Source organism: Adiantum capillus-veneris, chromosome 16 (assembly GCF_014529385.1).
Source record: "Adiantum capillus-veneris isolate H3 chromosome 16, ASM1452938v2, whole genome shotgun sequence".
Lineage (NCBI taxonomy): Eukaryota > Viridiplantae > Streptophyta > Polypodiopsida > Polypodiales > Pteridaceae > Adiantum > Adiantum capillus-veneris.
Genome location: NC_140946.1, coordinates 28811919 through 28839109, shown reverse-complemented (window position 1 = coordinate 28839109; position 27191 = coordinate 28811919). Strand labels below are relative to the sequence as shown.

The following is a 27191-nucleotide window of genomic DNA, read 5'->3' as shown; positions in this document are numbered from 1 at the left end:
TGATAGCCGATTTTCAAAAATCAAGAAAAAAAAGGTTTATCTTTCCTCTCCCCGAAGCACGACAACACCACCAGAAGGCTCAACAAATCCCCGGTCAATTGGTGAGCCACAAATTCTCTCTCTCTTTTCCCTACCCCCGCCATGGCCCATGCAACCCAGCTTTGGCGGCACCCCTAGCCATAGCGCATCACTATCCATCATTAGCCCCGGCTTTTGGAGCCGCGACCTCAAGAACCAACCCCAAGTAGGGGAGAGCACATTACCAAGAAAAACAATGAAAAAGTTTTTTTTTTTTACATCCACCACCCCCTCTATGCTTAACCACCGGCGGGCCACCACCAATTTGGCCACACCTCTCTCCATTATCGCCAGAAGACAGAGGCCTCTCTCTCTCTCCTGCTCGGCTCCGCCAACTCTCTCTCTCTCTCCCTCTCTCTCTCTCTCTCCATTCTCTCTCTCTCTCTCTTCTCTCTCCTCATCTCTCTCTTCCTCTCTCTCTCTCTCTCTCTCCCTCTCTCTCTCTCTCTCTCTCTCTCTCTCTCTCACTTACCCTGCCTCTGCAACGCCTGGCCCAATGGGCGCATAAAACAGGGTGCCACTGTCTATATTCCACCGGTGGGCCGCCACGCTTTTGAAAATTCTCCCTCTCTCTCTTTCATTATTCACAAAGCTCTCTCTCTCTCTCTCTCTCTCTCTCTCTCTCTCTCTCTCTCTTTCATTATTCACAAAGCTCTCTCTCTCTCTCTCTCTCTCTCTCTCTCTCTCTCTCTCTCTCTTACCCCTCCTTGCTCGTCCATACCTCTGCCCAGCGGGCTGCCATACCTCATCTTTCCCTCTTCCCTCTCGTCCACACTCCCTCGACCTCACTCTCCCCTCCCTCTCTCCCCTGTTGTTTTCTTCCCACCGGCGGGCCACCGATCTCTCTCTCTCTCTCACTATCTTCGGCCCCCCTCTCACTCACTCTCTCTCTCTCTCTCTCTCTCTCTCTCTCTCTCTCTCTCTCTCTCTCTCTCTCTCTCTCTCTCTCTCTCTCTCTCTCTCTCTCTCTCTCTCTCTCTCTCTCTCTCTCTCTCTCTCTCTTCCCCCCGGTGTAGGAACCCGCCATGCAACATAATCCTCTCTCTCTCATTCTCTATATATACACACACCCACACACCACCCTCACCCCCCGCGGGCCGCCACCCTTGCTTAAAAGATTGACCTCACACCTCCCTCACCCCCCCCTCATTTCCACGGATGGGCCACCCAGGCCATGTCATACCCTCTATCTCTCTCTCACGCTCTCAACAGCCCACAGCCCGCAGGCCGCGCATTGCACGGAGCACGCTCTCTCTCTCTCTAGATCCACACACATACACCCTCACACTTCCGCGGCATCACTCTCTCTCTCTCTCTCTCTCTCTCTCTCTCTAGTCTCTCTCCTCTCTCTCGCTCGCTTTCGGCCTGTGCAAGCGCTGCCATCAGAGCGTTCTCTCTCTCTCTCTCTCATCCACACCCACACACACCACACTCCCTCACCACACACCAAGCTGCGCCATCTCACCCCCCTGCCTTGTCTCTCCCTCGCTCTCTGAGTCGGCCAGAAGGCGCAACAGGAAAGCACCGAGCACTCTCTCTCTCTCTCCAATCACACACACACATACACACACACAGACACACACACACACACACACACACACACACTCACATACACTCTTCACCCCCCCTCTCCCCGCGCCCGCGTTCCCTCTCTCTCTCTCTCTCTCTCTCTCTCTATGTCGCCATCGCTAACACAATAAAAAAACATATAGTTTATTATATATATATATATACACAATAAAATTACTTTTTTCCCCTCTCTCTCTCGTTCCCACTCACTTCCGAGCACACTCACCCACAAACTCATATACATACACCAGTACACGGCACGTGCACCTACACAATCAAATAACATGCAACAATATACGCACACACCGAAAAATATAAAAAAACGAATAATGAACATCGATGCGAAAGAGAAGAAACGCGGCCAAGTAGCGCGCCGCCGACACTGAAACAAGAAAAGACGCCGAAGGCATGCCCCGGCCGACCCCAAAAATGACAAAGGCGCTACATCAACGCACCAGCTAAGGCCGTCGTTGACCGGCATCGCATCCACGACGCCCTCTTCAGTGAAATCCGTAGGTTGTCATAATTTTCCCCAGCTTTCAAACCAAATCTTGTAAAAATCCCAATTTGTAAATTATCACCTCTCTCTAGGTGATGGCCACAAAGGCCCACCTAGGAGTTTTGTTTTATAATATTCCCCAAGACAAAGCAAGGGTCAACCATCCATGACCCACCGCCTTGCTTTGTCTCCCCTGATTAGAACCCTTAATCTAATCAGATCACCCTAACCTAAAGCAACCAGCACCTATAAAAAGACTCTGAGAGGTCACTATCGGAGAGATTGATTGGGGGAAGGAGATTGTGAGAGATTGGGGGGGTGCAATCTCATCAGAGGTCAGCACTTGGTAGTATTTTGGTGGGAGGGATTGGCAACATTTGCATCACGAGAAGGGGGGATTTAGTGTAGCAATTTTGGGAATTTGCAGTATGAGAAAAAGCTATGTCCACTTCTCGACTCCAATGGTCGACACACACACACTCATGTTAGCAAAGTCTCCGTGTCTGTGAGTCATCTCTAAAGAATACACTATTAGGCTCACTATCTCTCTCTCTATCTCTATCACCATGATTGCCACCTCGCCAAAAAATAAGGTTGCTGTAAATATTGTAAGAAAATAGTTTTCCTTCACACCCCGAGGGTTTTCATCACCTGTGTCATTCTCTCTCCCTCTCTCCCTCTCTCTCTCTCTCTCTCTCTCTCTCTCTCTCTCTCTCTCTCTCTCTCTCTCTCTCTCTCAGTGTGTAGAGTTTGTGATATCTCCAATCACCATTGTCCACGTCCTAGCCGCTTAAAGCTAGGTGGTGTCCCCAGTTTGCTTCACCATGGCCGGCTCGCGGCGTGCATCGGCATCCTGACATTTTTGAGACCGTCGGGGTCTGTGTCGCGCTTTGAGCTCGTCATTTGGTGCCCCCACTGAGGAGGACGTCTTGAAAACCTCCAGTTTACAATGCTGAAGACAACATAGATCATCAATCATCGACGAATGGATGAAATAATTCTCTAACTGGAGAACGGAGGAGGAGGAGAGTGGAGAAGGATTGACCGCCTTCATCGAAGTGCTGCTCCCAGAATACACTGTCGTAAACATCCAAGAGGTAAATTCCCCATCTCGTATTGCTCGTGCTAACCACAAATTGAGAGCATCAGGTGGAAAGGCTATGAAGTGCCATCACTGCTGTCAACCAAAGCATTCTGTCAATGAGTGTCGATAAAGGAGGAGAAGAAAGAACGGTGAGTTTTGCTTTTGAAAACCGCAGCACTCTCACAACAGTCAAATTTTCTATAGCACCAAGTGTTTTGTCTCTAATGGTTTGAGAGGAGTCGACAACTACATCAACCACAAAGTCTAAACCAGAAAGCCTAAAGAATTTGGTGGACTCAAGTGGGCCTACGCTCTCTCTAGGCCTAGAGAGTTCAAATGAAGTTCGACCACCCAAGAGTCGCCACCACATGCAAAATGGAACGCCGATTGAGGTAGAATCTTCTCGCCCAGTCTGTTTTGAACCAAATGTGGAGGATTGTACGGACTTCTACAAGAGGTAGAAGCATGTGGTGAAGGTTTCACCTCATCAACACCTGAGGTACGCAGCCCTATGGGTCAAATCCTTGCCCTGCACCCGACATGGATAATAACAATAGGCCAAAAGTATTTCCTTTCCGTTTCTTGTAACACTTGCTTGTAAATATGTATATTGATAGGAAGATATTCTATCAACAAAAGATTGTTTTCCTATTTGGAGCACAAATGCTTGATGAAATCCTTAGATCCCCACGTCCCATCATCTTGCCCTTCTGGATTACTTCCACTCTTTTGATGTAAGCATCTTTATTCTGTTCTAGCTTTGCGATCCATTTTTTATCTTGTTTTAAATCTATCCACCCAACCCTGTAAAAAGCCGCTATGAGCCGCTAATGTCATTAATGTTATTAAAAAAAAAGGTTTGTAATTTCTTGAGTTACTACCATGGCAAGTGTCTCTTTTCCCAATTCAGTGGAAAGAAGGGAGAAGACATCACCACCGACTTTCTGGATGACTTTGACATCACTTGTGTGGTTTCCAACAAGGATGACGACGCCTCAAGACTACAAATTTTTCCTCTACTGATGAAAGTAGAGGCCAAGTCTTGGTACAATGCTTTGTCCCAAGCTACAAAAAATGCATGGGATGTACTACGTGCTGCCTTTGTGAAGAGGTTTGGTGGAGGCACAACCTCAAAAAAGTAATGGCAGCTGCTGACAGAATTAAAGCAGGGAGGTCTGCTAGAATATGCCACTTACGAATCCAAGTTTGTGGATTTGTGGGAGCGATGGATTGCCTCACTGGAGGAAGGTGAAGGAGCACCTAATGTCCTGAAGAAGGACCGTTTCATTGCTAGCCTGTGGTCACCGCTTAAGGAGAAGGTGAAGGGGAGGTTCCCTGCAACGTATGAGTTGGTAGTGGAAGTAGCCCGCCTTAAAGACAAGAAGTTGCGCATGCAAGCAAGAGTCAACGAGTCAGAGGAATTGAGCTCAGTTCGACTAACCCCAGTGATTGCAACAGACGTTCATAGAGCCCAACACACAGGAGGCATCAGAAGAGCAGCAAGACCTGCTAAGTCGCATCACTACTCAGCTTGAAGGTTTATCCGTGCATCTGGTGCGGCAAGGGCATGCACCTGTCAGAAATCCAGAGCAAGGGAGATGAAAACGAAGGAAAAACCAAGAGTACCACTGCTATAATTGCGGGGAAGACGGCCATGGCATGTATTACTGCCCACATCCGAGAAGGCAGAACTTCAATAGAGGAGGAAGACAGAATCAGATCTCTCCACCAAGGGCGAGACCACCGCCACCCAGACAGCCAATCCCACCTGTTCAAATCCCACCACCAGCCATGCAACTACAGCGAGTCCCACCAGTTCAAGTCCTACAACCACCGATGCAACCACCACCACAATCACCACTTACCATCATTCTACACCCACCACCAATTGGTACCCGCACACCAAGTGTCATTGGTCTTGCAAAAGAGGTCAAGATGAAGATAACAAAAGAAGGGTCAAGCAAGAAGTTGGTTCAAGGGACTGAAGCGGTGAAACAAGAGATTGAAGAATCAAAAGATGCTACTCCAATGAGGGAGGTAAGTCAAGAAAATTGTGTTACAAATGTGAGTACATCTCTAACCTTGGATGAAGTAGACACCAAAGCGATCAATCGCCAACATTGGGCAGTAAGGGTAAGAAGGTGTAAAGTGTTGATCAAGCCTCGTCAGAGTAAGAGGAATGCAAAGAGCATGGAAGACACAAGAGAAGAGGAAAACTAGCCTACTAGCAAGGCATTGCAGAAGATGGACAACATATCAAGCAAAGGGGAGGGCTTTGAAAACAGAAGCCTGTGCACTAGCATGGACCAAGAACAGTGTAGCAAGCTGAAGGAATCTTGCATCAAGGAAGTTTCACCAGAGGACCATAACGAAGAGGTAAGTATGAATGAAGGATTGGAGCTTGATATTTTTCTAGAGGAGGCTTGGTAGCCGAGCAAGACTTTATTGTGTAGTGTCATAGACTTAGAGATGGGTAATGCCTCTAGTCTACTAAAAGGTATTATAAATTTGGAGATGGGTAATGCCTCCAGTTTATGTGAGGGTGTTCAGAGTAAGTTTGATGATCAACATGTTGCCAACCTTTTAAGGATGTTCCAGACTCCTCTACCACGCAGCATCGTGTTTGCATGGGATGCATCAGACCTATGGTTATGGTTAACCACTAGAACATATAGAGGTAAGATCAACATGGAGATAAAAGTTAAGGAGCCATGGATAGACAAAGGCTGATAGGGTGCAAGAACAAAGGCCTCATTCCCAATTTGGTGCAATTTTTTACAAATAGTGCATCCTCTCTTTGGAGAGAGGTGAGTGGATTACTATTGTATTTAAGCCGCAAGGTAGGTGGCTAACTATCAACATCAGAAAAGACGGCTGACATGTTTGAGCACACCCAAGAGAAGTATGATATGCTTGTAGGTTTTCCCAATCACGACAATAAGCAAGATTTTGAAGACAACTAGAGCTCACCACACCAACAAAGCGGCCATCTATGGTGGATTCTTGGCACACTCTTGGGAATCATAATTTTCAGTTCTGTCTTTGCAGGAGCCAAGATGTTCATTTCTCCTCTCGCTACTGGTGGTTACAAATTTGGTCCCATTTGGCATGCAAATTTTATTTGTTCAGACACTATAGATAATGATCCTATTCTTCACTTGGGATCCAGGAGGACATTGGCAAAAGGTTCTGGAAGCCATGGGCTTCCCATTTAATCAACCGACACTATTCCAAGGAACAGGCTATCACCCGAACCTGGTGCAGATTCATGAATATCCCAAAACTCTCACCAATGGCCAAATGGAATGTCTAGTTCAGAAGGCAACTCGATATCGGCTCCTACAGGTTAGCAAAAGAAGAATCAAAGTCAGGGCTAGAGACATGAATGCCTCTAGCCAAAAGGGGAGGGCTAATGATAGCAAATTTTTGGAAATCAACAAAAAAAAAAGATTTATCTTTCCTCTGCCCAAAGCACGACAACACCACCAGAAGGCTCAACAAATCCCCGGTCAATGTGAGCCACAAATTCTCGCTCTCTTTTCCCTACCCCCGCCACGGCCCATGCGGCCCAGCTCTGGCAGCACCCCTAGCCATAGCGTGTCACTATCCATCATTAGCCCTGGCTTTTGGAGCTGCGGCCGCAAGAACCAACCCGAAGTAGGGGAGAGCACATTACCAAGAAAAAGATAAAAAATTGTATTTTTTTAAAACATTCACCACCCCCTCTATGCTTAACCACCGGCGGGCCACCACCAATTTGGCCATACCTCTCTCCATTATCGCCAGAAGACAGAGGCCTCTCTCTCTCTCTCCTGATCGGCTCTGCCAACTCTCTCTCTCTCTCTCTCACTTACCCTGCCTCTGCATCGCCTGGCCCAATGGGTACATAAAATAGGGTGCCAGTGTTTATATTCCACCGGCGGGCCGCCACGCTTTTGCAAATTCTCCCTCTCTCTCTTTCATTATTCACAAATCTCTCTCTCTCTCTCTCTCTCTCTCTCTCTCTCTCTCTCTCTCTCTCTCTCTCTCTCTCTCTCTCTCACCCCTCCTCGCTCGTCCATACCCCTGCCCAGCGGGCTGCCATACCTCATCTTTCCCTCTTCCCTCTTGTCCACACTCCCTCGACCTCACTCTCCCCTCCCTCTCTCCCCTCTTGTTTTCTTCTCACTGGCGGGCCGCCGATCTCTCTCTCACTATCTTGCCCCCCTCTCACACACACATACACACTCTCTCTCTCTCTCTCTCTCTTCCCCCGGTGTAGGAACCCACCATGCAACATAATACTCTCTCTCTCACTCTCTATACACACACACACACACACACACACACACACCCATACACACCACCCTCCACCCCCCCCCCCCCCCCTTGGCGGGCGCCACCCTTGCTTAAATGGTTGACCTCACACCTCCCTCACCCCCCCCCTCCCCACGTTTCCACAGGCGGGCCACCTAGGCCATGTCATACCCTCTATCTCTCTCGCGCACTCTCAACAGCCCGCAGGCCGCACATGGCATTGAGCACGCTCTCTCTCTCTCTAGATCCACACACACACACACACACCCTCACACTCCCGCTGCATCACTCTCTCTCTCTCTTCTCTCTCTCTCTCTCTCTCTCTCTCTCTTTCGGCCTGTGCATGCGCCACCATGAGAGCGTTCTCACTCTCTCTCTCTTATCCACACCCACACACACCACACTCCCTCACCACACACCAGACTGCTCCATCTCACCCCCCCGCCCTGTCTCTCCCCCGCTCTCTGAGTCGACTAGAAGGCGCAGTAGGAAAGCACCGAGCACTCTCTCTCTCTCTCTCTCTCTCTCTCTCTCTCTCTCTCTCTCTCTCTCTCTCTCTCTCTCTCCAATCACACACACACCTACACACACACACACACACGCACTCTCACACACTCTTCACCCCCCCCTCTCCCCGTGCCCGCGTTCCCTACCTCTCTCACTCTCGTTCTCTCCCTGAGGAGGTCACCTAATAAAAATGTAACCAATCACATGAGTTCAACATAAGGGTATATAAAGTTCTTGAAACTTACAAAAATATATATACAGAAGGGCATTATTTTTTTAAATCTAAAAAAAACTTACAGATTTCAAAAGAAAAGGGTATATTATATTTCTAAAAAAATTCACAAATAAGGGGTTTTACAAACATGTCTTGAACGCAAGTGATATGGTAGTTTTACACATAGTGAACCCCCCGAGGTTCTCTCTCTCTCTGTGTCGCCATCGCCAACACAATAAAAAAAACATATATTTTATTATATATATATACACAATAAAATTACTTTCTTCCCTCTCTCTCATTTCCACTCACTTTTCAAGCACACTCACCCACACACTCACATACATACACCAGTACACGGCACGTGCACCTACACAATCAAATAACACGCACGCATATATGCACACACCAAAAAATATTAAAAAATGAATAATCAACATCGACACCAAAGAGAAGAAAGGCGGCCAAGTCGTGCGCCGCCGATACCAAAACAAGAAGAGACACCAAAGGCAAGCCCCGACCGACCCCAAAAATGATGAAGGCGCTACATCGACGCACCAGCTAAGGCCTCCGTTCGGCATCGCATCCACGACGCCCTCTTCAGTGAAATCCGTAGGTTGTCATAATTTTTCCCAGCTTTCAAACCAAATCTTGTAAAAATCCCAATTTGTAAATGATCACCTCTCTCTAGGTGATGGCAACAAAGGCCTATCTAGGAGTTTTCCTTTATAATATTCCCCAAGACAAAGAAAGGGTCAACCATCCAGGACCCACCGCCTTGCTTTGTCTCCCCTGATTAGAACCCTTAATCTAATCAGATTACCCTAACCTAAAGCAACCAGCACCTATAAAAAGGCACTGAGAGGTCACTATCGGAGAGATTGATTGGGGGAAGGAGATTGTGAGAGATTGGGGGGGTGCAATTTCATCAGAGGTCAGCACTTGGTAGTATTTTGGTGGGAGGGATTGGCAACATTTGCATCATGAGAAGGGGGGATTTAATGTAGCAATTTTGGGAATTTTCACTATGAGAAGAAGCTATGTCCACATCTCGACTCCAATGGTCGACACACACACACTCATGTTAGCAAAGTCTTCGTGTCTGTGAGTCATCTCTAGAGAACACACTATTAGGCTCACTATCTCTCTCTCTATCTCTATCACCATGGTTGCCACCTCGTCGAAAATAAGGTTGCTGTAAATATTGTAAGAAAATAGTTTTCCCTCACACCCCGAGGGTTTTCATCACCTGTGTCATTCTCTCCCCCTCTCTCTCTCTCTCTCTCTCTCTCTCTCTCTCTCTCTCTACCTCTCTCTCTTTCTCTTGGTGTGTAGAGTTTGTGATATCTCCAATCACCGTTGTCCATGTCCTAGCTGCTCAAAGCTAGGTGGTATCCCCCTGTTCGCTTTACCGTGGCCGGCTTGCGGCGTGCATTGGCATCGTGGCGTTTTGAGGCCGTCGGGGTCCGTGTCGCACTTTGTGCTCGTTAGCATCTGAAAATGTGAATGAGGTTTCTAGGAATGAGCTAAACATTTGTTCACCCTAGAAACCTCTATTTGTCATGAATGATCAAGTAGGCCGAGGGGGTTGTCAAGCTATGCCAGACATTTTTTGGATGAGCACAAATTCATTAGATCATGCCAAAAATCTTGCTAACTAGCCTCATGTATATATGTGTATATAGTGCTTCGAGTCTTGGGAGTGACCATGTAAAAATTCATGTACAAAGGTTTGGTTTTTCCGGGCTTGTGTACTAGTGTTTTGGGTTGTTCGAGTCTGGTTTTCAATAATTATTTTTAGCCTTGCTTTATAGCTTGTGAATCGGACAAGCCCCCCCCTCCATCTCACCCTCTTTCAGTGGAGCTTCCCTCCCCTACACCCCACCATCCATCCCACCCTCTTTTGGCGGAAGAAAAAGGCATAAATTTTGGCTTCCACTCACTAACCCCCATGCCTATGAACTCTTGATTTTTGGTAAGCTTCCCTCACACACATTTTTCATTTACCAATGTTCTAATTTTGTCCATAACCTCACCACCCATCCCCTCTCTATAAACAAAAAGAAATGTTTGGATCCTGGGCTTAAATACATCCCCCCTCCCTCAAACCCCCCTCTCGAACTCATCATAAAATCCCATGACTCCTTAGCTAGAAGTCTACAACTCAAAATGTTCTTCCAAGCTTCTATGTCTAGCACACACTCCCCTTTAAAACCTCACCACCCATCCCCTCTCTATAAACAAAAAGAAATGTTTGGATCCTGGGCTTAAATACATCCCCCCTCCCTCAAACCCCCCTCTCGAACTCATCATAAAAGCCCATGACTCCTTAGCTAGAAGTCTACAACTCAAAATGTTCTTCCAAGCTTCTATGTCTAGCACACACTCCCCTTTAAAAGCCCCAAAATCCTCATGGATACCCCCCACCTTAGATCCTACACTAGAGAGAATCACCTCCCTAAACCACCTCAATGTTAGGGATACACTTTCACAATACAATACCTCCCGTTCCAACTTCCATAAATTTGTCAAACATGCCCTAAAAACCCTTTCAAGGGACCACTCAATTATCATTAAACCGGCAGACAAGAACCTAGGCCTTACCATCCTATCACGGGTTTGGTATGAACAAGAGGCTCTTAGGCAACTCAAAAACCCCTCCACATAGCAACCCATCATTCCACCTACACATAATTTCCTCGCTTCCTTACTCCAATCCATCACCATCAATATACTCTCCTCTCCCATGAGGAAGTCACCTTCATCCTCACACCTCTCTCTAAACCCTTCAAACCTTGCCCCATCCAATTCCTCCCTAAGATACACAAACCTTTGCTTGTAGCCCACCCTATTTGCTCATACCGTGGCTATATGTTTGAAAATGCCTCCAAATGGCTACACTTTCAACTTTACCCCATCCTTCTTTCACAAAAACAACACCTAAAAGACTCTTTATCCCTCATCATCAATTTCCAATCTAAACCCTTCCCTCCACACAGTCTCCTTTTCACCTTTGATGTGATCTCCCTATACCCTAGCATCCCCATGTTTGAGGGACTCTTGGCCCTCAAGAACACCATCACCAACTCCTTTGATACCCCAAAAATAGAGTTTATCATCTCACTCGCCACCCTTATCCTATCACACCACTATCTTTGCTTCAAGAATAAAATTTGGAAACAAATCAAAGGCACCGTAATGGGATCAAACTTCATAGTGGTTTATGCTTGCCTACTTCTATGCCACCTAGAGAACCACTCCCCCCTTCCATAACCCTAACTTAGCATATTACAAAAGATTCATAGATGATGCCTTTGGGGTTTGGACGAGCACTCAAAACTCACTCACCTTTTCTCTTGCCTCTTATGCCTTCCCTTTACAAGAACATATAGTACTTTTGAAGCTATTATTCTAGACATCCATTTCTTCACGGGACAATCATTCAACCATCTTGGTATCCTCGACTCCAACTGTTACCAAAATCCTCTTAGCTCATACCAATATAAAGCTTGGATCTCTTGGAACCCTCTCCACCAAAAAAATAGCCTTCATTAAAGCCGAACTTAGATGATACATCATTAGAGACAAAACTCCCCAAAAACCTCTTCTCCCAAAGGCTCCTTTGTAGAGGATATTCAAGAATTTTCCTCCTTAAGGTGTTTGGTTCGATCACTTACAAGAAACGACCTACCCTTTTAACTAAAACCCCAATTTCCAAAAATCCTCTCCCAAACATCCTGAAACTTCCTTTCACACCAGAAACTTGGAGTGTGAATCCTACCCTAACCATTGCCAAATCTCTCCATCTCTCCTGCAGCATCTCCCCTAACCTTTGACATCTTGATAAACCCATCTTATGTTGGACCAATGGACCTAACTTAACAACTCTTCTAACCCAAACAAAAGATGCAAAATAAGCTTTTAAGGTTGTTTTCTTTTTGTGATTACCTCACCCTAACTCTTACCTCTTGTTTTGTAGGTTGATCCCCCTCCTCCTCCCTTAAAAGTTCTCTTGTGAGGAACTCCCTCCCAGCCAAACCCCCCCCCTCCTCCTTAAGATTGTACCCTCTTCTTTAGAATGAACCTCAACATTCATTTCCTCAAGATGTACACCTTGAATACCATATTTTTTTAACACCTCCCCCCTTGCTCCTATATTTCTCTACATCCCCCCCCCCTTTTTTTTAAGGTATGTGGTTTTTTCTTTGGAATATACAATATTTATGGGTGGATTTCCTAACCTCACTCTTATCTTATTTCAGACATAGTGAGAACCACAAACATAATTGTCAATCCATGGGACGAAGCTGACTTGAATAGCGCATGGAGGCTACAAGAGGGTGTCAATCTCTTGGAAAACAATAGACAACTCGCATCTCACACAAGCTACACTCAAATGACCTAAGTCATCAAAAGCTAGTCGCAAGCAAACCATGATCGTTACAGCATCAAATGACATCCGAATTCTATGGAACTTCTAGGACAAGTATATAAGACCTAAGCACACATGCTTATGGTCTCAAATCTCACTTTCAAGGAGTGGAAAAAAATGTGATTATTAACAGTAGTGAGATTTTGACCTAATCGTTTTTGACCCCGAATGCATCTAAATGCTTAGCAATGATGTCCCAATACTCCGCCTATACTTACTTTGTGATTTTCTAGCTTAAATTCCTACTTATGATGAAATTAGGCCGCGGGTCGACGATGTCAAATGCTATGATTTATCATGATATGTTTACGTCAATGCGTGTAGCTCTTACTTGTGGTTGCAACGCAACAGACGACACTATAATGTGACACCGACAAGGGAGATAGAAGGAGGAGAAGGAGAGAAGAGAGCACCGTAAGCTCACATTGTGTATTTCTTATCCAAAAACTTAATAATAACTTTACAAAATTGGCTTTTAAACCTTAGCCAAGGTTTCTTAGGCCAAAAACTAATCATCTAGGGGATCTAACTAAGGATAAATTGATACAATCTGGAAGCTTATAGCTCCAGCTCATAGATTACAATAACCACTCATCGAATAGGAGTTACAATATTCCCGATTTATCAAAAGAATAAGTGTTTTTACAATAAAGCTCCCAAAAAATCTTACATGGGTTAGCTTGCTGCTAACATTCCCCCCCTCCTCGATTGTGTCGTTGCTTGATACAGTTTCATGGATTGAAGTAGTTTTTGGGTTGATGGCTGGCAAGGCGGTCTTTAAGTGCTTGAAGCGCTTTTCTAATCGGATGCGCCATTCTTTCTCAGGGACTTGCAAAAACTAAATAGTAACTTTATTTTTTAGTTCTATGGTTGAATGTCCAACGAACCTTGCGGTTAAATTGTTGATCACTGGTCCAAATTTTTTTGTATGCCATGTAAAGAACCCGGCGTAAAAAGCTTCTTCAAATGCCAACATATTGCTTGATGGCAAGAACATGCATCTTGCATAGCTGTCGTAAAGGAATTCTTCTAAAGTTTGCCCACTTAAATCATAGAATAAGACTTGGTTACCTTCAAAAAAGGATATCCATGGGGCTCCTGCTTGTTCAGGCTCATGAAAAACTTGGATACATGTGAGCAGCATTCTGCAAATTATAAAAAGCATTGCATATGACAGATCAAGGAGGCTCTTGAAGAAGTTCATGGCACCTGTTAGGGTTTTCACCATGTATTTTTCATTTGCCGATCCTTACTCTGGAGCTTGCAGTTTCGAGTAATTAAGCTAAGTCGGCCTTTTCTTTTTTAGTGGTTCATGTGCTTGCCATGTCCTTACCCTTGGTACAGGACAGAATGTTGGGTCCTTTTGAATTGATGTTGGTGCCCTTTTAAACAATATGAGATACCTTGAGTTTTTATTGAGCCAATTTTTCCTCTGTGTGGGGTGGAGAGCATCTGACCCTTGTTCTTGCATATCCTTGTAGAGTCTTTCTTTTACTTGCAACAACTCCACCTTTATCAAAGAATATGGCAGCGACAATTGATGCCACTGAGAATTGATTTGACTGGGAGTGAGCTGAGTTACATTGACAGAGTGAAGGACTCTCAACTCCTAATCCATAGCCGCTTTCCATTTAGCATCCATTTCTTGAATAATCTACTCTTTAAGTACATCTTCTTCAACTTTAGAGAGCTGGACCATTGGCACTTGTTCCTCATCTGTGATTAGTACCTAGAATTGAAAACTTTCTGTCTGTCCTTCAGTTGGTTGTGTTTCTATTTCTACAAAGGAGATTGATGGTATCTCTAGATTCATCTGTCTAGATGTACCTATCTCTTTCCGAGTTTCCACGTTCCCTTCTCTCAGAAACTGATTGGCTTCTTTAAATTCTTCTATCTCTTTAAGCAACTGCTCTTCCCTTTGCATGCACATTAGGGCGAGGTCCCTTCTTTGTTCTTATTCCAGATTCAACTCAAGTTCCAATCCTTTGTTTTTCTTTTCTAAATATTTGTAAACTTTATTAGTCCCCTTGAGTGAAGATACTATTGGGTTTTACCTTATTTGCTTTAAAAATGCTGCTTGGTCATTGATTCTCTGCTCTAAGTATTGCAAAGAAGCATTTGTTACATTCAATTGTACATGGAGCTTTTGTAGTGATTGAGTAGTGCTCATAAGTTCATTTGTCACTTTAGTTAGCTGCCACTCCTTGCTTTTATAGGAATCCGTTAACTTTGTGAGGAGCTCCCCTAGCTCTTCCATCTCCTTTCCTTGCTTTTCCTTGATGTTTTGGTGTTGTTCTGCTTCACTCTTGAGCTATTTGATTTGGCCTTGAATATTTTCAATGATACTCATTCTGTCTTCAAGCTTGCCATGAAGTGCATCACTCACCTATTCAAGTTCTCCCTGCGGCTAAGAGCTGTTGTTCGCATTTTCTCAGTCATCAGCTGCATTTGCTTTGCATATTCATTGACTTGGGTGATAGCTTCATTCGTTGTTTCCCACTCTTTGAATTTTGCTTAAGGCTCTTTAAAAGGTCCAACCTCATCTTTGGTTGTTTCTTTTGGCTATTCTTGATTGGCTTCCTTCTCTTTCTTTGACCCATCTCCTTTTATTTCCCTGCCTTCATCTGATTGGTTAGTTGATGAAGAGCTTGGACTAGGAAGAGGTTGATCCCCTTGTTCAATATGGGTGAGGATGGTCTTGGAGACATATCCTCCTGTTCCTGTTGTGTTTAAGTTGGTTTTCCAACTTCTGCTTGTTGTGATTGTTGAGAAGTTAACTCTTCTCTAGCTTTTCTTTGACCTTCAGCTAATGCCTCTTGTATCTTCATGGCTTCAGCTTCCGCATACATCCTTTCTAACATGTATTTAGGATCTTCTTGGATCTTCTTCTTAGGTTTTTTGTTTCTAGGACCCTTGACTTCCCTTGGACTCCATAGATCTAAAGTCTATCTAGCAGCTTGTTGACTTTGTTCATAAGCTTCATTTTCTCTTTCAAACCTTGCCTTCTTTGTGGAGGTTCTTCCTGATGGGTGGCCATTGCCTTTCTTTTCACTCTCTTCCCTTCTTTCTCTTTTTTCTTTCATTTATCCAAACTATCTTCAACTGTTGCTATTGACCTTTAGGTGAGCTTTTGCTGACTCTTTTCATTTGACTTAATTAAATCCCTTTCTTCCTTTTTGATCTTGTGCCTCATGGAGGGCGCTTGAGCTTCTCTGAAATTCGAGTCAATACTTTTGGAGATCCTAAGTGTGTGACATTAGGCAAAATTTGGACTCACAAAGGGGCCCTTTAAGGAGTTTGACTTTACCTCTCTCTACCAAAACGGGCGCATGGATAAATTTTTGCAAATAAACTCCAAAGTTGGCAGAGGTTTGACAGTTAGAATATCCTCTTCAAGCTCTATCTACTGATATATAGCATGCCATGAGATTCCTCATATTTTGAAGGATTCTTTTTTTGATTCACTTAGATTCCGACAGAGTTGTCACATCATAGGTGAATAAAAAAAAGAATCTTCTAAAATATGAAGAATCTCATGGCGTGGTATATATCAGTAGATAGAGCTTGAAGAGGACATTCTAACTGTCAAACCTCCGCCAACTTTGGAGTTTATTTGCAAAAATTTATCCATGCACCCGTTTTGGTAGAGAGAGGTAAAGTCAAACTCCTTAAAGGGCCCCTTTGTGAGTCCAAATTTTGCCTAATGCTTTTCCTTCCTTCTTTGCCCTCTTGAGTGTTGTAAGCACATACTGAGCATGATATGTTGATTGTCTACTTGATGACTTCAATACCTGCGTGAAGGTGGTTGCAACATCATGATTTGGGGTAGTGTACCTTGGTGGTTTCTTGTGTTGGAATTAGGGTTGCAGAGAAACGCACACAGCTTGGAGAAGACGAAGGAAGCTCAAGGCACACAATAGAGAGTGTGTTACTTAGTGTGCAATGGAAAAAATAGATAGCCCTAGAGTGATGGGCGTATATACAATTCTCGGGGGGAAAAACCTCCTAAAGAGGGAAAAAATGCCCCGGCTGTCCTAGTGTGTTCACACACATCACTACCACATGTATATGGTAACAAATCCCCCCTGGAGTGATGCGGTGAACGAGAGCTGGCACATGAGTAAAGGGAAGTGCCATGCCTTGAGGACATGATCAGTCCACAAAGGGGAGTAAGCCCAAAGCTTTGCGGAAAGCTTCAAGCTTCTCACGAGACAATGCCTTTGTGAAAAGATCTGCAAGGTTGTCTTGTGTTGGCACATAAGCCAAGCTGATCTCTCCAGCTGAGAGACTCTCCCTGACATAGTGGTAATGCACCTTAATGTGCTTTGTGCGAGCATGAAAAGCTGGGTTCCTCGCAACTGCCAATGTGCTCTGATTGTTAGTGTAGATAGTGTTGGCAGTGTCCTGTCCAACACCCAAATCAACCATAAGGCGTCTGAGCCATACACAATCAACCGTAGCTGTGAAGACTTCCTTGTACTCAGCCTCACAACTCGAAGTGGCCACAGTAGGTTGCTTCTTGCTCAACCATGATATACATGAATTACCAAGCATGAAACAAAAACCACTTGTGGACACTCGCGTGACAACAGCCCAATCTGAGTCCAAAAAAGCATGTAAGTCTGGCGAAAATGATTCCCCCTTGGGATAAGACAAGCCAAGATGTAAAGTGCCACTAAGGTAGCGGAAACTCCTCTTGACAGCCTGCAAATGCTTAGACCTTGGGCTATGCATAAATCTGTTGATCTGTGAGACTGCAAACTGAATATCCGGCCTCGTGTTGCATACATAAATGAGGCAGCCAACAACAGTTTGGTAAAGAGTGACATCAGCAGGATCGCCAGCATCATGTAGACTCAACTTCAAACTTGTTTCCATGGGAGGGGCAATAGGTTTGCAATCCTTAAGTCCAACCTTACATAGCAATGTCTCTATGTAGTTTTTTTGACACAAGGCAATACCACCATCACACTGCTTAAACTGTATACCCAAGTAATGATGCAACAACCCCAAATCTTTCATCTTGAAAGTAGCATTCAAATCAGCCTTAAATTCAGCAATATGTCTCTCATTTGGTCCAGTGATCAACAAATCATCAACATAAAGAACCACAATGAGAAGTACATCACTCTCATGCTTTACATACAATGTGATTTCTGTTGGACTTTTACGAAAGCCTCGTTTGACCAAACGAGTGTCAGCTATCTCATACTAAGCACGAGGAGATTTCTTCAACCCATACAAAGCCTTCTTACATCTGCACACTTTGTCTTCTTGTCCTTTTATGACAAAACCGTGAGGCTACGTTACATAAACTTCCTCAAATATGTCACCATTCAAGAAAGCAGTAACAATGTCTGATTGATGTACATCCCAACCAAAATGAGATGCCAATGCACATAGAAAATGCACAGTAGTCATACGACAAGTGGGAGCAAAGGTCTCTTCTTAATCTATATCTTTGTGCTGTGCATAACCCTTTGCAACAAGTTGAGCCTTATGGCGATCGATCTCACCATCCGGCTTGCGTTTCAACTTGCCACTTCGTACCAATGGCCTTTTTCCTCCCAGGAGGCAAATCACATAAAGTCCATGTGTCATTTTCTATAAGTGCATCATATTCTGATTGCATGGTAGCAATCCAATTTTTCTGAATTTTGTGCTTCATAAAGAGGCAACAAAGTGTCATAAATGTCCTGTGAGCTTACAATACTGTCTCTCGTACATGACAGGAAGGGCTGAAGAAAATCTTCCACAAACACTACATCTCGTGAAACCAGAATATGTTTTGTTTGTGGATGATACAACCTGTAACCTTTTCTTTCAGCACTATAACCAACAAAAATACATTTGAGAGCCTTATCATCCAATTTTTTGCGCTGTGTTTGTCACACCAAAGCATATGCCAAATAGCCAAAAACATGCATGTGCTCAATAGAAGGCTTTCTATCATGCCATGCTTCAAATGGAGTAATAGACTATAAAGCTTTCATAGTACACATGTTTAGTACATAAGTGTCACACATGATGGCCTCAAGCCAAAAATAATGTGGCAAAGCTTGCCTTTTGACCATACATCGTGCCATTTCCATAAGTGACCTGTTTTTCCTCTCATCAACACCATTTTGCGGAGGTGTATAAGGCACTGTACATTGGTGTTTTATCCCACGAATAGCCAGAAATGCATTGAATTCATGAGACATATACTCCTCCCCTCGATTGGAACGGAGGGTGCCCATAGTACATTTCGAGACATTTTCAGCCATAGCAAGAAATTGTTTGAAGCACATAAAAACTTCAGCCTTCGCTTTAAGTGGAAATACCCATGCATGCCTGGAGTAATCATCAATGAAAGTCACAAAGTAAAGATAATTGCCCAAGGACAGAGTTTGCATGGGCCCACAAACATCACTATGCACAAGCTGCAACCTGCATGTGGCCCGAACTGAACCATCCTTTGGAAATTTAGACCGCTGCATCTTACCAAAAATACAACCTTCACAAACATGTTTGACAGGTGCTTCAAGACGGTGCTTCAAGAGGCGGCAAAGAAGCAACCATATCAGATTTCTGCAAACGCAGCAAACTGGCAAAATTTAGATGACCAAAACGTGCATGCCAAAGTTTTGCATCTGAAATAGCCCTTGAATCTGCAACAGCATTTGCAAAATTTTGTCCACATTTGTCATACAAAGTGAGCTTATACAGCCCACGACACAAAAGGCCAAATGCAACAATTTCATCACCAAAATTGAGATCATGAACTGTACATCTGTCATCCACAAATTTGACTACAAGTCCAAGCCTAGAAAGTGCAGATACAGACAAGAGATTATTCTTGATCCCAGGTACATAAAGTGCATCAACAAGTGTGAAGGAACTGCCATTTGCAGTAGTAAGCACAATCTTTCCAACTCCTGAAGCTATAAGAGGCATTGTTGGCACAGTGACTGAATTCCCATGGGACAGATCGAGAGAGGTGAACAATTCACAATGTGAGGTAATGTGCTTTGTAGCACCACTGTCAAAATACCACACATGTGAATCTGCGCAACTGACAAGCATGCATCATGGATAGTAGGATTGTAAGTGCACTCTGCGCTAAAAGCCCATTCTACATCAACATCACACACACAGTCTCCTTTTACAGAAGACGCAACAATGGTTGCATTTGTAGTGGAACCACCTCTTTCTTCTTAGCCTCTTTGGCCTTCAACTTAGGACACGACTTGATCAAGTGATCATTAGCTTTACAATAATGGCAACGCATTTTCTTTTTTTCCTTATCACCAGAATTTCCAGATGAATTGCTTGCCAACGAAGCATTAGGAACAGAAAATTTTGCCCTCGCAGCAGAACCATAAAGAGTGGCTGCATTGTAGTAGGATTGTAAGTGCACTCTGCGCTAAAAGCCCATTCTACATCAACATCACAAACACAGTCTCCTTTTACAGAAGACGCAACAATGGTTGCATTTGTAGTGGAACCACCCTCTTTCTTCTTAGCCTCTTTGGCCTTCAACTTAGGACACGACTTGATCAAGTGATCATTAGCTTTACAATAATGGCAACGCATTTTCTTTTTTTCCTTATCACCAGAATTTCCAGATGAATTGCTGCCAACAGAAGCATTAGGAACAGAAATTTTGCCACTCGCAGCAGAACCATAAGACGTGGCTGCATTGTTGTTACCACCCTTTCTTTGAGAAGCAATAAAACCTGTTCAACTGCACGTTGCCTAGTCCTGTTTTTTTTGGAAAGTGACTTTTGCAACAGCAATGTGCATAATGCATCAAACTTGACAACTTCAGTATTTCCTTGGGTCATCAGTCTCCAAGTACTAGCAAAATTCTGGTAGGAATCTGGTAAGGCATCAAGAACATTCTGCACAAGGGAACTGTCTAAAATGACTTCACGTGTAGAAATAAGTTGCTCATTGATATCCTTGACACCAGCAAGGAAAGTGTCATATCATCTTCCTCATGCATAATCTTCGACTCCAGCTCTTTATGCAGCAAAGCAATTTTAGCCTCATTGCAGCTTGCATAAAGACCTGCTAGAATATCCCAAGCCTGTTTTGCAAATTTTGTTGAACGAATGTGAGGAACAATGGTACGCTTCATAGACAACGCAATCAAAGCATGAGCCTGCGCGTCCTTTACATCCCAACGAGCTTGTTCTATCGTAGGCAAAACAACTCTAATAGCAGCAATCCTTGCAGCAAGAGCTGCAACATCCTCAACATCGCCTGCATCCTCATAACTAGGATGCACATCAATGCCCTGCACAATGTTCTAGACGCCCTTTGACATAAGAACATGCTGCATCATATAAGCCCACATAGGGTAGTTGTCCCCATCCAACCTGTCCTCAACAGCAAACATCTTGAACACATCTATGTTGTTGTCAGCCATGGTAAATGATGCACCTGATGTGAAAACTGCCCGAAAATAGGAGAAACAAAGCGGGAACAACACGTCCTATATAGCACAAACCGTAGAAGACTGTAAGGCACATGTTATGCAAAAAACGATACTGACAAAAATTTTGCACAAAATGAAGAAATTGCTTGTGCAGACATGCTTGTAGTGGAAACGGAGGCCGAAATGAGCTCGAATCAAAATGAGCCCGAATCAGAGAAAGTGAGCAGGCGTGTGCTGGAGCAGCTGGCGACTAAGCCTGGGAGGACGTAACCTGCTCTGATACCAATTGTTGGAATTAGGGTTGCAGAGAAACACACACAGCTTGGAGAAGACGAAGGAAGCTCAAGGCACACAATAGAGAGTGTGTATCCTAGTGTGCAATGGAAAAATAGATAGCCCTAGAGTGATGGGCGTATATATACAATGCTCGAGGGAAAACCCTCCTAAAGAGGGAAAAAATGCCCCGGCGGTCCTAGTGTGTTCACACACATCACTACCACATGTATATGGTAACATCTTGGCGAGGAAGTGAAAGTGTTGGTGATATATGCGGGTGGGATCCTCTACTTGATTTAGCATAAGATCGGAGAAGGTGGCGGAAGATGTACTCTTTGTAAATGTTCTAGCTGTTTTCCTATCTCTGGCTCTCATTGTCATACCTTCAGTGGGCAGCTTTAGTGCTTCTGCCACTATGTCTTTGTTGATGACTACCTCGACTTTCTCATTGTTGATGTGTGATCTCCGCAGATCCATCCTCTTTAATCGTTGACAGTAGTTTGTAAGCCCTTTGGAAGTCTACTCCACATGGTTCTTGATCATAAAATTCTCAAAGTCCCAACCTCCTGTTGGCTTCTTTCATAGCTGGCTTAGCTGCTACATCATAGAATTCTTTCGGTAGCATGCAACTCGACCTGACTTCCACCTTCACTTTTGAATCTGTCGGTGAAGATTGTAGTGTTGTGCTCCTCAACTTGTTCTTTTGGCAGGTAGGTGACTTTGGCCGTTTTCACAGAACTAGGCTCCAACTGATATGGTGGCAACTCTTGAAACTTTTGTTTTTGGGTCTTTCTCTTCTTTGCTTTCTCAGCAGCTTGCATTGCACCTATTAGGAGAATACAATTTCAAAGTTAGTAAATTCCACAAATTTCGCTTTGACATGCCCTGTGTCTGAATTGTTGGCAAATGGTGTTCCTTTTGCTTCAAACCAATTTTGGAGCATGCATAGATGCATAAAAATATGTATACATCAAAATCATTCAATCCAGGCAAAAATTGCAAGAAAAGTAAATAATCGTGATTTTTATAACAGGGGGATTTTTTTCCATATTTTTCCACTTTTGACTTCATAGGCTTGAAGAACATGTGATTTAGAGAAGAAGATGTGATTTAGATACTCTGAGTGAAGTGTGATCTCATTTGAGTGCATAGGATGGAAATGGTGCCAGATTTAGTCTTCAAACTGTGAAACAATAGATATAAAGGGATTTTGGGTTTTTGAGATCCAAATGTGATCAAACTTGATTGGTGGGCTTGTCACATCATCTACTTTGGTCCCATGAGGTCAAAAATGAGATTTGGGCTCATTTGAGCAAAAATGTAAATAATCGCGATTATTTTTATTTTCATCAATTTGAGCATTTTCCCTTTCAAATTGATTGTAGACATGCTATAGACCCTCTATGTGAGATATGGGAGGTTTTGGATCAAAAAATGTGACAAATAACTCAAAATTTGGACTAAAGAGCTTTTAGTGTGTTTTTTGACAAAATCTAAGAATTACTGGACATTTTGGACTCATATTTGGTATGTGATATAAAATTGATGTGTACAAGTGATAGGTAAACCATGATGATGATTTTCAAGTCAATTTTGTAAAAAAGTAAATAATCGTTATTTACAACAATTGAATTTTATGCTTGAAATGACAATTTTATGACCTACACATCTTTATTAGATCTAAAACAAGTCCTAAAATAAGTTTGGTAAGATTTGTTCATGTCGGCATCACTTTGTGCTCTTATTGACTCTAAAATCACTGATTTTTGTTACCACTTGGTGTGTAGAGATGTTTGGTCACTGTTGAAGCCATGGACTTGTCCGCTACATAGTCCTGATGCTGCTCATCCACTTTGAGCTCATTCAGAGTCAGTTTGACTCTATATGTCAAAATTGACTCTTTGTATTCTACGAGCTGTTTCCTACTATTAGAGGGCTTTCCTTGGCTATTTTCTTGAAACCATCTAGGTACATTGTTTATCAACCTTGTCTATATGCTGCCCATGGAGTCAGAATTTAATTATGACATATGGAAAAAGCCTAGATTATTTACTTGGGACCCCCTTGACCCCTGCCAAATGATCATATAATGATATGGAAGTGTTCTATTGTTTAGGGGCATGCTACAGTTCAAATCTTGTCTAATTCGGTTGAGCTAACAGGCCGCTATGGTCGTTTTTGTGTTCTAGGAATCTGTACACAACTGGGATTCTAGGGTTTTTCTTGAGACCTATACCTGCTACCCGATTGCATAGAAATATTCTTTGATGAGTTTAGAACTTACCCCTCACGTTTCATGTGAAACGGCGTTGAAAATGGGTGACCGTGGACTCCGGAAATTGCGTGCGAAGAAGGTCGAGAGCGCTCTTCTCCAAGAGTGACTAATAGAAATGAGGTGATTTTGGGCTACCTAAGATATCTATACTCAACTTCTCCGACTACTTTTCCCCAGACTCCTCTGTTAGTCCGAATAGGCCGTGAAATCTTTGTTAGACTCAAAAATTTCCTCAAACGAACTCCGTTAGCTCATTCTGCAAGAATTTGCAAAAATAGTTCTTGGCGGCCTAATTTAGCCCTTCTGCTTCCGTTTGTCGTTTTGATCAAAAAAATTTGTGCATGTCCGTCTTGTCCTCCTGATCATCAGTGTATTTTCAATCTCTTTGTATGAGCTCATTTGCTATTTATGATTAATTTTTTATGTGTTTATTGAAAAAATAATAAAATATACTATAAAAAGAAAATTGAAAGATCAACAATTAAGAAAATCCATGGAAAAATACTATTTTATTACTTTTTGGTGGATTTCTCTAATTTTAAGCTCCATTATTAAGAAAAATTGATGAAAATAAACAAAAAGGGCTATTTTTTGATGTAATTTTTGATAGTATATACACTATTTACACTCATCAAGGAGATTTTATCAGCTGAAATTTCCCTGTTGACGATTTTTAAGGGCATTATCAGGTAATTTTGCAAAAAACCACACGTTAACATCCAAATTTTTTCTCCCTCTTCAACCGTTGCCCTTAATTAATGAAATTTCCTTCCACCTCTCCTAGATGGAGTACTCCGGGACAACTGTGTGCATGGGTTGAACAATCGTGTCTATGCATAGCCGTGGTTGGATCTACCATGCTTTGAAGGTCAATGCAATTCAAATCAGTATGTGATGCAAGAGTTGGGTCTTGAGTAGTTAACTCAAGGGTTTTCGTGGTCGAGGTATCTTGTTGATATTTTCTAAATTGCCCGATTGTATCGTCTGGATACTTTGGCACACTGATTTCTTGAGCTGTCGGTAACAATAATGACGATTGCTGAGATTTAACTCTCCATTGGTATTTCGGTTTTTGGTTGATGAACTATTGTGGTGGAGTTTTTTGAGGTTTAACTTTCCACTGATTCATCGGCTTTACTGCTTGTGGAGAAGATAAAGGCTCCTTTGGTTTCCAAACCCATCTAGTGCCAGTTTCTCTTCTACAAGATGTTTTTCTCTGAGTTGTTAGATGTGAAACTTCTTTCAGTATGGTAGATTAGTTTTTGGGCACCCAAATTTGAGAAGGATTGTCCTTGATTTGTGCTTTTGGTACCCAAATCTGCCTGACTCCTTGCATGCTGCTTGTAGCATTTGCTTGTCTAAAGGTTGACGTAGATTGGTTATTCCCTGGTTTCTTTTGGGGGCGACCTCTTTTCCATTCCTCTTTGCTCGTGCAATTGGAAGTAAGAGTTGTCATCCTTTAAGTGATATCTTGAGTTGATTGGTGTCCCAATCTGGTACTGCCTTGCATCCATGAGATTACAAGAATCATCGTTTCATTCATATGTTCATTTGATATGCATATAAATTGATGAGGGCATGAAAATACATTTAATATCACATTCAAGTTAACCACTCCCAATGCCGGTGTTGGGTTTTTGTTGCATCCTTTGATAGAAGATATTCTCGATGCTAAAGACTGATTCGTAGCTTTCTTGTAAGTGGAATAACTGACTGCATTCATTCAAGCGTCGATATCTACTAATGCATTCATGCTACGATTATTCAATTGTATTGTGATGCGGAGGTCAATTGCATCCAACCATTCATCATCCGTTGATACTGCATCATTTTGTGATTCCCATGTCTTTTATCTGGTTCCAAAGTGTTGACGGGAATATGTGCTTGTTGATTTTTGAAAGAAACTTTTTTCTTGAGTACTTGAAGTCGAGATTCCTCTTGAGATTCATCAACAACCTGCTGTCATTAATTCTTTCTCTGCTTTGCTGCATGCATTTTTTCTAGCAAATCATTAGTTAGTGACAAATGTTACTTCTTTAAGCGGAATCCACTAATCCAGTTAGCCATTGGTTCACCATCTATAGTAGACAACTTAATTTCTTGACTCGGAGATACATCTTCAATGACAAACGGTCCACTTTCCTTTTTCTTGAATTTGGGAATGTGTTGCTTAAGGGAATAAACTAAAACTAGGTCCCCTTTTTTGAAGATTTTTGTGATTAGATGTGAATCAAAAAATTGTTTTTGCTTCCATTTTTGTGCATATATGTGAGCTACAGCTGTTAGCCTTTGTTCATCAAGCTTTTCTAAATCTTCAAGTCTCTCTGACAATTCATGTCCTGTCCACTCAAGATTTTTAGCTACCCTTAGTGTTGGCAATAGAAATTACATCGGTTGTATGGCATCAAGACCATAAATGAATTCGGCTTCCTTGAGCTTCTCTATCTCTTCTTTGATCTTTTTGGCAAATGTTTCATTATAAGTATATGGACATTGTCTACTTCGTTTTGCATCATCTCTCATAGGTATGGTATCTTGACAAATTTCTGGATCAACACCCTTGAGATTTTTATAAGACCAAGCAAAGATATCTCGGTATTCTTTCACTAATCTTAGCAAAATATCTTCTTCTTCTTTAGTCAAGTCGTTCGCAATGTAGGCAAGTCTAGACTCTTCTCCCGGTTTAGCTAAATCTATTTTCTTTGCATTTTTAGGTCCTTCATATGACTCACCCCGCTTTCTTAGTTTCCTTACAGGTTGCTCCACTACGATCTTTCGGTCTTGGAGAGTATATTTCTTGTAATGGGATGGGACACTCAATCATTACATCTTTTACTCTCTTCCTCGGTTGTTTCCATTTCAGTGGTATACACCTCCTTTAGAGTTTTCTTCAACTCTTGATATTTTTTCTTTCGTTCAACCCATGTCATGGATGATTCATCATCCTAGTGCTTACATTTTGATTGAGTTTCTTTTCTCATTTTCTTTGATGTTTTTGATGTTCCTTGCTTGTGGTCTGAAGAATATATATCCATGATTTTGTCTTTGACACAATCATGTGCATCTATCTGCATCAGAAATTGTGTTCTACTAGAAATTGATGGCATAGGTCTAGATTTCAAGTCTTTTGTTCTCTTTTCCTTCTATACCATTTCTGTCTTCTTGGTTTTTGGTTTGAAAAGTCAAAAAAACTTTTCCTCTCCTCCTTTTACGAGTAGTTGGGATCTCACATGTTCTTTAATTTCTGATCCAGAATCATCAGATGTAGTTGAATGTTCTTCAAACTCATCAGTAGCATCATAATAGAGGTATGAAAAGACTTGTTGAGCTTTCAGTAAGTCCTTGGATTCCTGAACTTCATCTTCACTTTGAATGGTTGAAATCATTTGAATGGAAATTATGTCATAACCATCCTCATTGCAAAATAGAGTAGGCATAGACGTATTCACACACACATCCATTGTTGCCAAAATTTGAGTCCATTTAAATGGCTCAAATAAATGCTCCAAAAAGGGTTCAGGTATATATGCTTCATCTGT

The 27191-nt window shown here is 42.8% G+C and overlaps 1 protein-coding gene across 1 annotated transcript; it reads left to right on the top strand.

The window, feature by feature from the left end:
• The first annotated feature begins 313 nt into the window (after positions 1-313).
• Positions 314-24911, top strand: LOC147438773 (uncharacterized). Its single transcript, XM_086483927.1, has 6 exons — positions 314-553; positions 671-776; positions 949-1080; positions 2816-2884; positions 7204-7285; positions 24899-24911. Exons 1-6 carry the CDS (start codon positions 314-316, stop codon positions 24909-24911), a joined length of 642 nt encoding a protein of 213 aa, XP_086340053.1.
• The last annotated feature ends 2280 nt before the right edge of the window (positions 24912-27191 follow it).